Source organism: Myotis davidii, unplaced genomic scaffold, assembly GCF_000327345.1.
Source record: "Myotis davidii unplaced genomic scaffold, ASM32734v1 scaffold1334, whole genome shotgun sequence".
NCBI lineage: Eukaryota > Metazoa > Chordata > Mammalia > Chiroptera > Vespertilionidae > Myotis > Myotis davidii.
The window spans coordinates 334,492-348,080 of record NW_006285046.1 but is presented as its reverse complement, the minus strand read 5'-3'; the positions used below and the strand labels follow the sequence as shown (position 1 = coordinate 348,080).

The 13,589-nt window shown below is 53.7% G+C and overlaps 3 protein-coding genes across 3 annotated transcripts in view; all 3 read left to right on the top strand.

Moving 5' to 3' along the window:
- Window positions 1-9,681, top strand: part of FLYWCH1 (FLYWCH-type zinc finger 1) — a 30,698-nt gene extending 21,017 nt beyond the window's left edge. Inside the window, 4 exon segments of the mRNA XM_015558548.1 lie at window positions 2,217-2,480; window positions 3,390-3,662; window positions 4,540-4,612; window positions 7,907-9,681. Of these exon segments, the coding sequence (XP_015414034.1) occupies window positions 2,217-2,480; window positions 3,390-3,662; window positions 4,540-4,612; window positions 7,907-7,919 (623 nt within the window). The 3' untranslated portion in view covers window positions 7,920-9,681.
- The window catches only part of PAQR4 (progestin and adipoQ receptor family member IV), a 20,409-nt gene continuing 7,971 nt past the window's right edge, over window positions 1,152-13,589 (top strand). The window contains exon 1 of the mRNA XM_015558547.1: window positions 1,152-1,161. The gene's annotated coding sequence lies outside the window, so the exon portion shown is untranslated. The remainder of the gene's footprint in view (window positions 1,162-13,589) is intronic.
- The window catches only part of KREMEN2 (kringle containing transmembrane protein 2), a 4,582-nt gene continuing 3,650 nt past the window's right edge, over window positions 12,658-13,589 (top strand). The window contains exons 1-2 of the mRNA XM_015558533.1: window positions 12,658-13,167; window positions 13,418-13,588. Coding sequence (XP_015414019.1) covers window positions 13,032-13,167; window positions 13,418-13,588 — 307 coding nt within the window. The 5' untranslated portion in view covers window positions 12,658-13,031. The remainder of the gene's footprint in view (window positions 13,168-13,417; window position 13,589) is intronic.

Sequence of the window (13,589 nt, the reverse complement as noted above, 5' to 3'; positions counted from 1 at the left end):
CCCTTGTTTCTTTTATTTTTTTTATTGATTTTTAGAGTGAGAAAGTGAGAGAGAAACATCAGTTAGCTGCCTCCCACTTGTGCCTGACTAGGGATCAAACCTGCGACCTGGGTAGGAGCCCTGACCGGGAATCCAGTCTGCCACCCCTTGGTGTATTGGACAACACTCCAACCACTGAACCACACCAGCCGGGGCTACCCTATTTCTCGAAACGCTTCTACCATCATCAACTGAATCTCTGTTGATTTCTAATGAGAGGAAGTGTTGGTAAAGACATAGGACTCAGCTGTTACCTGCTGCCCCCATCCTTTCAGTGCAGTTACTGCAGTTTTTGTTTTCGCTTTGTTACATAAATCGGTTCGCTGAGCTGGGAGTGCAATGCGATGGCTTCTCCCTCACACAGCTCTTCGTTTTCTGGGCAGTTGAGCAGCTGCTTTATTTGTCCACCTAGTGTTCTGCGTGCCCATCACTCCTTCCTCGCCCAGCAGCGGACAGCTCGCCCGGCTTTTTGCTCCAGTCTGACTGGGGTCCCCTAGCTGGACCTCATCTGTAGGTCTCTCTTTCTCTTGCTTGGTTTACCTCCTTGTCTTTTGAAGTCCCTCCTCTAGTTACTAGCTTGACAAGGGCCCCTGGAGGCCACACTTTGAGACCATGTGTGTCTGAAGTTATCTCGATGGAGAGTGTGGCTGTTTGCAGAGCTCCAGGTTATAAATCCTTCCTTGGTTATATGGCCTCTGTTATTGAATGACCACAGCTTTCTAAAGTGGTCCTATGCGAGGGATGGGCCAGTGCCCACAGGGGGACCCTCCCACAGTGGTCTAAGACTGGCTGCCCCGTTCTGGGCCTGGGGCATGGAAAACGGGCAAGTGTCACAGTCCCGATTCCACTTCCTTTTTCCCCACCCGAAGATTCTTCCTCCCCAGGCGCAGACACCCTTACGTGGTTGTTCTTCTTACAAACAACCCACACCCAGGCCCTGCGTGGCGCTGCCCTGGACCCACCTTCAGAGGGACCTCAGGCCTCCCAGACTTGGCCACTGGATTCCACTGTTGTCAGTGGCTGCCCCTAGCAGCGGTTCTCAACCTGTGGGTCATGAACAATGAAAATACGTCCTGCATATCAGATATTTACATTACGATTCATAACAGTATCAACATTACAGTTATGAAGTAGCGACGAAAATAGTTTTATGGTTGGGGTCACCACAACATGAGGAACTGTATCAAAGGGTCGCGGCATCAGGAAGGTTGAGAACCACTGCGCTACAGCCAAGTCTGTGATCCCACCCCACCCCTCACCCCCAGCCTCGACCATTCTGTCAGCATCTCTGCTCTGCGGCCCGCTCCTCCCCTCTCCCGATTTCTGTCCTGGTGCTCTGTGCCTTCCTTCCTTCCTCAGGGCACATTTCCATCAGGTGCCAGAGGAACAGAAACATGCCCTGAGGTCACCTAGCTCCATGCCACATCCAGGCACCCCCTCCTCTCCAGGGCGTTCTCGCCGCCTTGACTTCTGCCGTCCCTGCTGTGGGGAAACAGGCTCCCCCGTCTGTCTCCAGCTTCTCTGTGTGGTCCCTGTACCTGGACAGAGGGAAGGGAGTTCTGTGGGCAGAAGGGTTTAGCTGCCTCTGTCTCAGCACATCCAGCACATTCACACCATTGCTTGCCTCCTCCTGCTGCCTTAGCGTCAAATCCCCACCCAGCCTGGCTCCCTGGAGAGTCGGCTGTGCGTTCCACACTGTGCCTATTGTACTGCTGATTACGTGTCCCCCGGAGTGGCCACCCACTTACCCTCCCACCCAGCAGGGACTGCATGGCCAGTGTGCACCCCATTGCAGCCACCTGGGGTAAGCTAGGAGATGTAGCAAAGACACCCCTTTCCTGTCGGCACCATGAGATGGAGGGACAGCCCTCTGCCTTCAGGGTCCTCCACCTCACCAGCCTCTCATCTCCCCTCCCTGCCAGGCTTTGGAACGGAGCCCCTGGGAGCTAAGGCCAGGCTGGGTTGGAAGCTGGTGGGGTGGGTGTCTGTGTCCTGGGCTCCAGGGCCCTCTAGCTGGGAGGACGTGGGTGCAGCTTGGGGTGGAGCTCGTGGAGGTCACTCCTCGAACCATGTTGCTCTGGGTCTGAGAACAGGGCCCCTGCCCACCTCACTGCTCTGTTCCAAGGCCTGGGCTCTGGGCTCTCCCTCCCCTGACTGCTTCCCCCTTTACTCTCCAGGAGACACTGAGTTCCTGAGGACCCCCCTGGGCGGCAGCTTCCTGGTGCACGAGTCCTTCATCTACAGGCGGGAGAAGGCCACTGGCGACAAGGTGTACTGGACCTGCCGGGACCAGGCCCGCATGCGCTGCCGCAGCCGCGCCATCACCCAGGGCCAGCGGGTGATGGTAATGCGCAGGCACTGCCACCCGCCGGACCTGGGGGGCCTGGAGGCCCTGAAGCAGCGCGAGCCGTTCCCCACCCAAGTCCTGAGGGAAGGTTCAGGTGTGGGCGGGCACTGGGCCCTGGTCTCCCTGCTGGCCTGGCAGCCCCCGGGGCCAACCCCAAAACACAGGCTGGAGCTGCCTGCTAGGACCTCCCATCCATGGCCCATGTCGAATGGGGTCCAACCATGCCTGTCAGTCTGTCCATCTGGCTGAGTTCCCTGAGGGCAGAGGCTACCTCTGGGTTCCCCACTCATGTTGTGGGGCTCAGTTGGGGATGGGTTGTCAGTAAGAGAAACCAGCTCAGACCACTGGAGGAACGGGGTGGGCCAGGGTGGCATGATTGTGCTCGGCACCCACGTATGGGGCAATGTGCCTGCACCTTGGGGACCCTTTGTCTCCACTCTCTGGGCCTCTCTTGTTTCTGTTTTCCTCTGTCTCTCCCTTCCCCCACCTCCCCACCCAGTTCTCTTTGTCCACCCCAACCTCAACATGCATGACCTTTCAGTTAAGGTTCTGAAAAGTCTTGAGAGAGAGAGAGAGTTGACTGGTTGCCAGCTGGCCAAAGGTTCAGACCAGCCATGGGCCTCCCAGAATGTTCCAGCTCAGCCCCTGTCCCGGGGCACTTGCCATCAAGTGTGGGGTCTGAGCCAAGTCCGGAGAGGCTTGCAGGAAACTCGGGGTTTGGGTGGCTGCAGAACCAACCTCCCCAGGCAGCACCAGAGCCCTTAGAGACAGCCAGGCTCCACTTGAAGGTGTCAGGGCTGGTGACCTGAGCTTCAGCCCAGGTCCCTGCGGCACAGACAGGGTAGAGGGCAGGGACCAGAGCAGTCCTGCGGGGGATGAGTTTCCCGGTTGGTGCGGGCTGGTGGGAAGAAGGAAACAGCTTCCGTCTCTGGCACCCAGGCTCCTTCCCCTGTTTCCAAGGCCCGGCCCAGGCACCCCACTCACAGCATGATGTTCCTTCTAGGACCCCCCCAGCCATTGGAGTTCCTGAAGACCTCCCTCGGGGGCAGGTTCCTGGTGCACGAGTGCTTCCTCTACAGGAAGGAGAAGGCTGCTGGTGAGAAGGTGTACTGGATGTGCCGGGACCAGGCCCGGCTGCGCTGCCGCAGCCGCGCCATCACCCAGGGCCAGCAGGTGACGGTGATGCGCGCCCACTGCCACATGCCCGATCTGGTGGGCCTGGAGGCCCTGAGGCGGCGGGAGCGGCTTCCCATTGCAGCCCAGCAGGAGGATCCAGGTACCAACAGGGGGGGTGGGGGGCGGGGGGCAGAAGGGATTAAAAAGGCAAGGCCTGTGGGATCTTGGTCTCTGCCAGCCCAAAGTTCAGACGCCTCGGGGGATAGGCACTGTCTGCCAGGGCATTTCTGCCTTTCCAGAATTTTCTATCTGTACTCTCTATTGGCTTCTTCTCCTGAACCTGAAAATACACCTAAATCTGTCCCATCCTTACAAACTACAATTTCCTCTTTCTTTTATTGTAAGAGGTCTTAATTTTTTACTGATTGAAAATCTGGTGAAAAAATAGAGACTACCCGGAGGAATGTACTAATGCGTGCACACATGCACACACGCGTGTAAAGTTCTGCAAATAACGACCCGTGTGAGCCGAGTGGGTTCTCTATTCATAAACAGCATGTAAACCCGGCCTCTGGAAAGCAGTGTGTGCCTGCTATTAATTCATGTAAACATTACGGCACATCTTATAAAATACTGAAACGAATCCAAGTTCTATAAAATAACCAAGAGAAACTTGATTTCTACCTAAAACAAAAAAGGAGATTTCTAAGAGAAAGCCACTGTTGGGTTTAAACAGGAAGTAGACATTACGGCATGCCTTTGGCATGGTAAAGGGTGGATCATCTTTGATATCTGGTTGATTCCCAATCTTTCTGATGACAAGGGCTGCAGATTGACTCTGAGAATCTCAAATAGCGGATATTACCAGGCACCCAGGTCATTTGGGGCTTCCCAATGTCTCCCCAAGTCAACATCATTTTACCTGATTTTCATTATCCTCAAGGCTTTGAGGTCATCATTACGTGTGTGTCATTGGCTCTAGCAGCTTCCACAGGAAAAAAATTATTAATCTAGCTTTTCAATTTTTTTTTCCTTAGAAAAGATAAAACTGCTGACTAAAGTTCAACTGTGCTTCAAGAGTTATTCTCCTGAAAGCCATCAGATTAATGGGTAATTATACTAGTTATCTAATGCTGTGTCACAAATGAACCCCAAACTTAGAGGCTTAAAATGACAAATATTTACTATCTCCCACCGTTTCTGTGGGTCAGGATTTCAGGAGTGGTTGGGTTGGGTGGTTCTAGATCAGGGTCTCTCACAGTTGAAGAAGTGATGTCAGCCAGGGCTGCAGTCCTCCGAAGGCTCGAGTGGGGCGGTAGGAAATAGCTCCAGCATGGCCTGTTCACTTAAATGGCTGTGGGCTGGAGGACTGTTTCTCATCATATGGAGTCCTCTCGGGGCTGCTTGAATGTCCTCAAACATGTCAGCTATCTACCCCCAAAATGAGTGAGAGAGCAGAACAAGAAGAAAACTGCCAACAATAGCAGAGTTCTTCTCAAACTCATATAGAACATTCTCCAGGATAGACCGTACCTGGGTCATATAACAAGACTCCATAAATTTAAAAGGATTGAAATCATACAAAGTGTATTATCTGACCACAGTGGAATGAAACCAGAAATCAGTGACTAGAAAGAAATGTGGGAAACTCGCAAATATGTGAAAATTAAACAATACACTCCCAAATAACCAATGATTCCAAGAAGAATCACAAGGGAAATTAGGAAATACTTTGAAATGAACAAAATGTAGACACAGCATACCAGAACTTATGGGATACAACCAAGCAATGCTTAGAGGGAAATTTATAGCTATAAAACTTATATTAAAAAAGGAAAGATCTCAACTCTATAACTTAAACTTACATGTTAAAACACTAGAAACAGAACAAAGTAGCCTGGCCAGCGTGGGTCAGCAGTAGTTGAGCATCAACCTACAAACCAGGAGGTCACAGTTTGATTCCTGGTCAGGGCACATGCCCCGGTTACAGGCTCCATCCCCATTGTGGGGCATGCAGGATCGATGATTCTCTCTCATCATTGATGTTTCTATCTCTCTCTCCCTCTCCCTTCCTCTCTGAAATTAATAAAAATATATTTAAAAAAACAAAGAAGGACAAGTAAACTAAAGAAAGTAGAAGGAACGAAATAGTAAAGATAAGACTAGAAATTAAATAGAGAAGAGAAAATTAACTAAATCAAAACTTGGTTTTTTGAAAGGATCAACAAAATTGACAAACCTTTAGTTAAATTGACCCAAAAATATTTTTTAAAGGTAGAGAAAATTCAAATTCTTAAAATTATGAATGAAAGATGGGACATTACTATCTAGCTCAAAGAAAAAGGATTTTAAGGGAATACTATGAACAATGGTGTGCCAACCAATTAGATAACAAATGAAATGAAAAAATTCCTATAAAGACAGGCTATCAAAACTGACTCAAGGAAATCTAAATAGGCCTACAATAAGAGAATGAATTTGTAATTTCAAAACTTCCCACAAAGGAAAGCCCAGACTCAGATGAATGACTTCATTGGTGACTTCTAAACATTTAAAGAGCGCTGGCCAGTGGGGCTCAGTTGGTTGACCATTGTTCCGTGCACCGAAAGGTCGCCAGTTCCTTCCTGGTCAGGGCATATGCCAGGGTTGTGGGCTTGCGGGAGGTTGTTTCTCTCTTCCTCTCCCTTTCTCTCTCTAAAATAAAAACATATTTGAAGAAATAAAATAAAATTGCCTCAAATAAATAAGTAAATAAATAAATAACATTTAATGTCCTGGCCAGTCGTCCAGAGGCTGCTGGGTCAGTTCCCCGCCAGGGCACAGGCCTGAGCTGTCCCTGCTCAGGAGCATCAGGAGGCAGCCAGGCAGCTGATTGATGTTCCACTTCCCCTTCTCTCTAAAAAATCAACAAAAAAATAATTTAAAAAAACATCCAAAGAATTAACACCAATCCTTCACAAACTCTCCCCAAAAATAGAAGAGGAGGGAGAGGTCTTTGGGGTAGTGAAAATGTCCTAAAAGTAATTATGATAATGGCTGCACAACTCTGTGAATATACTAAAAACTATCAGATTCTGTACTTAAAATGGGTGAACTATATGGTATGTGATTATAACTCAATAAAGCTGTTTGGAACAAAAAAAAAAAGCTCAGCTGGTGTGGCTCAGTGGTTGAGCATCAACTTATGAACCAGGAGGTTATGGTTCCATTCCCAATCAAGGCACATGCCCTGGCTCGATCCCCAGTAGGGGGCATGCAGGAGGCAGCCAAACGATGATTCTCATCATGGATGTTTCTATTTCTCTCTCCCTCTCCCTCTCTTTGCAATCAATTTAAAAAAAAAAAAAAACATTTTAAAAAGCCAAAACTGCTAGGTCACTTAAAAAAAAAAGGAGAAAAAGAAAAAAGGAAGCCCTGGCCAAGTAGCTCAGTTGGTTAGAGCATTGTCCTGATACGCCAAGGTTGCGAGTTTGATCCCCAGTCAGGGCACATACATACAAGAATCAATCAATGAATGCATAAATAAGTGGAACAACAAATTAATCTCTCTCTCCACCCCCTCTTCTTCTCTCTCAAAATAAATAAATAAAAATTTGACCAGTCAATTATATTTCCAATAGGCTGTTTTCCTTTATTTTTATTTATTTACTTATTTATTGAATATTTTTCTTGACTTCAGAGAGGAAGGGAGAAGGAGAGTTAGATAGAAGAAACATCAATGATGAGAGAGAATCATTGATTGGCTGCCTCCTGCACACCCCTTGCTAGGGATCGCGCCTGCAACCTGTGCATGTGCCCTTGACCGGAATTGAACCCTGAACTTTTTGGTCCTCAGGCCGACGCTCTATCCACTGAGCCAAGCCAGCTGGGCAGGCTGTTTCCCTTTAAAAAGAAAAAAAAAAAAAAAGGAAGCCACAGTGGCTTTATAACCAGTGTCACATCCCGTCACTCTTGCTTTACTCTGTTCATTAGTAGTCAGTCACCACACCCAAGGGAGAGGAATCACGCTCTACCGCTTGGAATGCGGAATATCAAGGAATTTGTAAACATTTTCTAAACTTATCGCAGCAACAGAGGAAAACTGTCTTTCCTGACAGAATCTTGAAAAGGCCGAGACTTCCAGAGCAGGACATGGGACTTCGTAGGCGTGTTGGTGTTTCCTCCCAGGACTTGCTAGTGTGGAAAGTCAGGGATTCCCAAGTTTCATGGCAATGGAGCAATCTCATGTTTTAAAGGAACTGATATGGTGTATGCATATATGTGTGTATAAAAATGATCTAGCGGATGGTTTTTCTCTAAGGAAAGGTATTACAGGAATCCTTAACTTTCTGTGTTACCTATTTCTGCAATGTTTGGGTTTTTATAATGAATATGTGTTTCTTTGTAATCACATAAACCCAACAGCGAGTCTCAGTGAGGCCAGTCTCCGTTTCCACTGGTGTCGCCGGCATCCAGGATACTTCATGTCCATACAGGACCCTGGCATTTCCCACCAAACTAGCTGCTGCTGGACAAAAGCTCTTTCTCACTCTTTCAAAGCATCAACAGCCGTCACACTCCTCAGGAGGCCTCCCAGGAGGAATACCTGATGGTGTCTTCATGCAGGCGAGGAGGAGTGCCAGGAGCTGGCAGCTTGAAGGCGTGCGTGATGTGGGGAAGGCCTGACCTCCGAAAGATCTGAAGAAGCATCTTTTTACAAAGTCTTCCCTGTTCTGCCGCCCCAAGCCACAAACACCTATCTGTTTCCAGAGCTCGAGACTTGCCAAGGACTTTCCCGCTGGGTGTGGCCCTGCTCTGGCCAGGGCACGTGTGGGGAACTTGTCGATTTCTGGAGCTCAGCTGACCTGCCCTGCCGGGCTCCGGCCACTCAGGTGTTTTCTGGGCAGGTGCCACGTGGGCCTTTGTGCCCCTTGGCCACCTGCTGCTGGGGCTGGGGCGCAGCCATCCCTCAGTTACGGAGCCAGCCAACCAGAGGCGCCACTACACACTGTCAGACCTTTTCCCTCACTGTTTTCCCATTTAAACCCAGTGTCCATGATCCCATGGCAGGAGTTGTTTCTGGCCGTGGGAGCCAGCCCGGATGTCCACAGGCAGTCAGCATGGAGCAGACTCCGTCTGGCTGAGGCCGCAGTGTCCTGGGTCAGCCATGGTCATCGGAGGCAGGAGGAGAGGCAGACCTGGTGGCGGCAGACGTGCATCTCTTTCTCCAGCCTGGTCACAGCAGAGCTGGCCTAGCAGGTCCAGGGGAGGCAGGGGCTGCCGGCTGCTCACGAGGACTTGTCTTTGACAGCAAGGCTCCTGGCCCTCGTCCTTGATTGCAGAGGGAGCACAGACGGCAGGCTCTCCCTCTCCTGGCAAGCTGGCCATGGAGCCTGCCGTCCTCCTATGGGACAGTGACATCTCCGCGTCCCCCACCGTCCCTCTGCTTGTTCCTGTCCCTCAATAAACTTATTTAATAACTCACCATGCAGAGCTGGTGTGTACATCCACGTCCCCTTGGCAACAACAGAGGCCACCAAAGCCACACAGTCCACGTATCTCAGTGGCACCTGGTCGGAAAATGGAGTTTCGCTGGAACCTCACACAGGCCTGAGGTGCCTGGCGAGAAGCACTGAGCTACAGCCATTGCCGCCTGCAGAGCCTGCTCTGTGCCTCTCCCGTGGGGTCTGCAGGCCGGCAACTTCCCTAGTCCTAAGCCCCACAGCTATCACCTTGGCTGGGCTCTAGGCACCCAGAAGTTGGGGTGCAGTGTGAGAAGAATCTAAAGAGGATGCAGGCCTCTCTTTCCTCATGGACCTTCATATTGATGGAGCCCGTACACTCTTAATCTTCGCCACACCTGCTTTGACCTTAGAGGACAGATGGATGGTCCATGTTGCTCAGACTAAGTGTGCCGATGGACATGAATTTGCACACTCCCATCACCTTGGGTGGCCCCATGGCCACTTAGCTACTGAACTCCAGAAGTGTCTTCTAAGTCCACTTCCTCCATGGTTCGAAAGCCACAGAGATGTCCCTTGCTCCATCACTGTCACAGCAAAGTGCATAGGGCGGATCCCTCTCTTGGAAGCTGGTGTCCCCTCTGCAGACAGCGTCATCTCAGAGGAGTTGTGCTTTCCTTCCCTGCTCCCACTCTGCTGCTAGTTTCCGCCAATAAACCTTATTCTATTATGGCTGCACCATGTGGTGTGGGTGGTGTCTCTGTGCCCCTTTGCATGACAGTTCCCATCGATGTCTCAATTATAAAATTTAAAATTAAAAGTTCACAAGGATTAGTGAAATTATCAGCAAGGAACTCAAATTTTAAAAGTGGGGCGCAGTGGCTGGCTGTAGGAGTCTCCGTCCCCAGTCCCCGTCCCCAGGTTGTAAGGTGAGCATCATAGAAATGTTTCTCATAACCCCTCTCCCTCTTCTGGCCCCAGCCCAGCCTCCTGTCCCCATGTCCTGTCAGGAAGACTTTTGTAGGGTGGCGCTAAGGACCCCCTTTTCATTAAAGTCAGCAGATGCTTCTCAGAGCTCGCCCTCTGGCACTGACCACCTCCTCCTCGGTCCCTCCTCTGGGCTCACCACCCCATCCCTGCATTCCCTCCCAGTCTCCCTCAAGGGACTCTCTGCCCCTCCACCCACCCTATAAGCCTGGAGGTTGGTGTTCTGGAAACTGGACCTCAGTCCTTTGGGGCCCAACCACTTTCAAGGTTCATGGTTTGTCAGCCTGCAGCACCAGCTTGGCCCTCCTTTCTGCAACCAAAGCTGTGAGTCCTGCTGCCTCCAGGGCCCTGGCCCTGGGTGTCCGGTGAGCACCAGAGGCAGGCAGCAAAAGGGAGTGTCTACCTGTTGTCCTCCTCATCTGAAGGCCCCAGGACATCCAGAGCCATCCTCGACATGGTCCTGCCTGTCCCTAAATGCCCCATCAGTTGTGTCCACCAGTGCCATCCTGCCTAGTTTTTTGTTTTTGTTTTTAGTAAAAGCTTTATTGAGATACTAGAGGCCCAGTGCATAGATTCATGCACCCGTGGGGTCCCTCAGCCTGGCCTGTGCCCTCTTGCAATCCAGATCCCTCGGGGGATGTCGGACTGCTAGTTTAGGCCCGAAACTTGCAGGCCAGGCCCTGTGGGGATCGGCTGAAACTGGCAGTCCAATATCCCTCGAAGGATGTAGTAGTGACCAAAGCAGCAGGTGGCCTTTGAGAAGCCTGAGCCCTCCCCACTCATCTAGGCCCAGGTGCGCCTAGCACCCGAAGGTCAGCTGAGCGGCACTCCCACTGTGGGAGCGCACTGACCACCAGGGGCAGCTCCTGCATTGAGCGTCTGCTCCTTGATGGTCAGTGCACGTCATAGTGACCAGTCATTTGGTTGCTCGGTTATTTAGGCTTTTAGATAGATAGATAGATAGATAGATAGATAGATAGATAGTCCATATGCCATACAAGTCAGCTATTAGGCCGTAGCAGTTGTATTTAGCTAAGATGAGGTCATCCTGGAGTAGGAAGAGCCCTAATCCAATCCTGAGGAATGGAACAGGTTCTCCCTCACAGCTCTCGGAAGACGTCTAGCCTCCAGACTGTGAAACAATGCGGGTCCCCTCAGCAGGGGCAAGGGCCCTGGCCTTCCTTCGTTGGCGGGTCCATGAGCCTCCTCTCAGAGCCTGAGTCCTGGAACTGAGCACCCCCTTCCTCTCATCCCACCCACCCTCTGCAGGACACTGAGGCAGAAGGGAGTGGAGTGGGCGATGGAAGTGCTGTGGACCGAATGGACAGTCCTTTTTGGTCCAACCTCCCTTCAGGGAAGGGGCCAGTTCCTCCTCTAACCCCCCACTGGGCCCCATTCTTCACATGGGGACCTGGCTGTCACATCCCACACTCACCCTTCCCTTGACAGGCTGTGACAGCAGGTGGGGAGCCTCTCAGTGCACCCATCACCCTGGCCCAGGCTTGCAACCCTGGGATGCTCTGTGATGCCACCCAGCCTTTGCAGTGAGGGTGCTCACGGGTAGTCGGCTACCCAGTCACCATTTACCAAACTCCTAGTCAAGTGCCTGAAAGTAGGAAGCAAGCCCAGGCCATCCTGGCTGCTGACCGGGTGCCCTCAGGAGGCGCTCTGATGCCAGCCTTGACCCTCAGCAAGCCCTCCTCCTTTGAATGCTCCCCTCTGTGCCACCCACCCAAGAGCCTGCGAGTGAAGCAAAAACTGTGAGGTCTTCTGTCTCATCACAGACAGCTGCATCTTGGCCTTTCTAGAATCTTCCCTGCGCCCCCCATCTTGGGGGGCTACTGACCAGTGGAGACAGGTCCTCCCAGGATGGATAGCCGGGTGTGGACCCGGTGAGGGACTCTAGACTCTAGAGACTGAGGGGCCAGGGTTCTGGGAGGGACGGATCCGTTCTGAGCCTCCAGCCACCACCCATCTCCTCCCTGTCCCCTCCCTCACCCTCCAACGCACCTGCGCTGGCCTCCCCCCAAGCCCTGGGGGCAGCCGGCGGGCGGCGCTGGAAGATCAGAGAACTCAGAGGAGTGGGGCCCAGGGGGAGGGGGCGGGGAATTTCCCCCCACGCCTGCCCGGGCCTGTTACCCTCCCCCTCCCGCGCCGGGGGCAGGGGTACAGCCGGGGAATTCCATCGCGCTGCGAGGGCTCCTGCGAGCCTGGGCTGGGGGGTCTCGGAAGGAAGGGGGAGGAGAGAGGGGGGCAGGCTGGGACCAGGGGCGCAGCTGCCTTCTTCCCCAGACGCCAGCTGCCCCTGCCTGTCCAGGACTGAGTGTCCACCAGCCCCGCCTGTCTGGAGGGGGCAGGGGCCGGGAGTGGCACTCCCTCCATCAGGCCAGAGGCGTCGGGACCTGGGGAGCGAAGGGCGTGAGGATCTGAAAGAGGGTAAGTGTGTGTCTGACAACCGAGTGGGTGACCGAGTGGGAGGGATGCGTGCGTTTCCTCTAAGGGTGCTTGTGAACGGTGGCTCGGGGGAGGGTCCCGGATCTCCCCCCTTAGGGTCCTCCCCACACACTCCCACGGGAGCCTGCACTCACCCTGGGAGGGGCGGGGGGGAGGCGCGCTCCTGGACGCCGAGGGTCCCAGGGCAAGTGAGGAAGGCGTCCGGACCTGCTGTCTTCGCTCCAGTCCCGGGCGGGGCTTCCCGGCCTCAGGGATGGGGGGTGGGAGGGAGGGACCCAGGAGGGAGGGACCCGCTGAGGGACACGAGGGGGGCAGGAGCCGCGCATTAGATACTGGGCTAGGGAACCTCAGAGAGCGAGGTGCAGCGGGAGGAGGAAGGTGTGGAGGCCCAGGCCAGACCCTGAGCTCCCAGAGGCGGAGACGGAGGAAGCCTGGCCAGGGATCCCCCGGGAGACCCCCAGGAGGGACAGGGCAGAGAGGGGCCTCCAGGAGCAGAAACCCAGGGAGGCAAATCCCCCGGGAGACACTTCCCCGCCCCAGACGAGAGTGCTGCCCAGAGTGGGACGAGGATTCAAGGTCAGAGGACAACGCCTCCCCCCAGGTCGCCTGGGAGACCCCGAAGCGACCCCGGGGGTGGCACAGGTCGTATGCAGGCCTGGGAGACCTCTCCTAGGTTGGGGGCGATGGGGACAGGAGCCCCGCAGAGCCTCCTCCTTCTCCTCCTCCTTCTCCTCCCAATGCTGTCGCCACGCGGGGCCTCCGCGGGGAGCCTGCATAGCCCAGGTGAGTCTTGGCCGGATGACTGGGCCTTGGTCGCACTCCCTCCTTCGCCTTCCCGCCTCGGACCCGGGTCCTGAGCCTGGGGAGGGGTCAGAGCAGGTGGCGGGAGCAGCCGAGCAGCCCCAGGGCCCCGGGGACACCAGGGGCGCTAGCTGCGGAGCCGGGCAGGAGTTGGCCTCCTGTGGGGAGGGAGGGACCCTTAGGATGTCGGGCGAGGCTCCGAACCTCCCAAGGCCCTGCCGTCGCCGTTCAGGCCTGTCCGAGTGCTTCCAGGTGAATGGCGCCGACTACCGTGGCCGCCAGAACCGCACAGGCCCGCTCGGGACCGGCCGCCCGTGCCTCTTCTGGGACCAGACGCAGCAGCACAGCTACAGCAGCGCCAGAGACCCCCAGGGTCGCTGGGGGCTGGGAGCGCACAGCTTCTG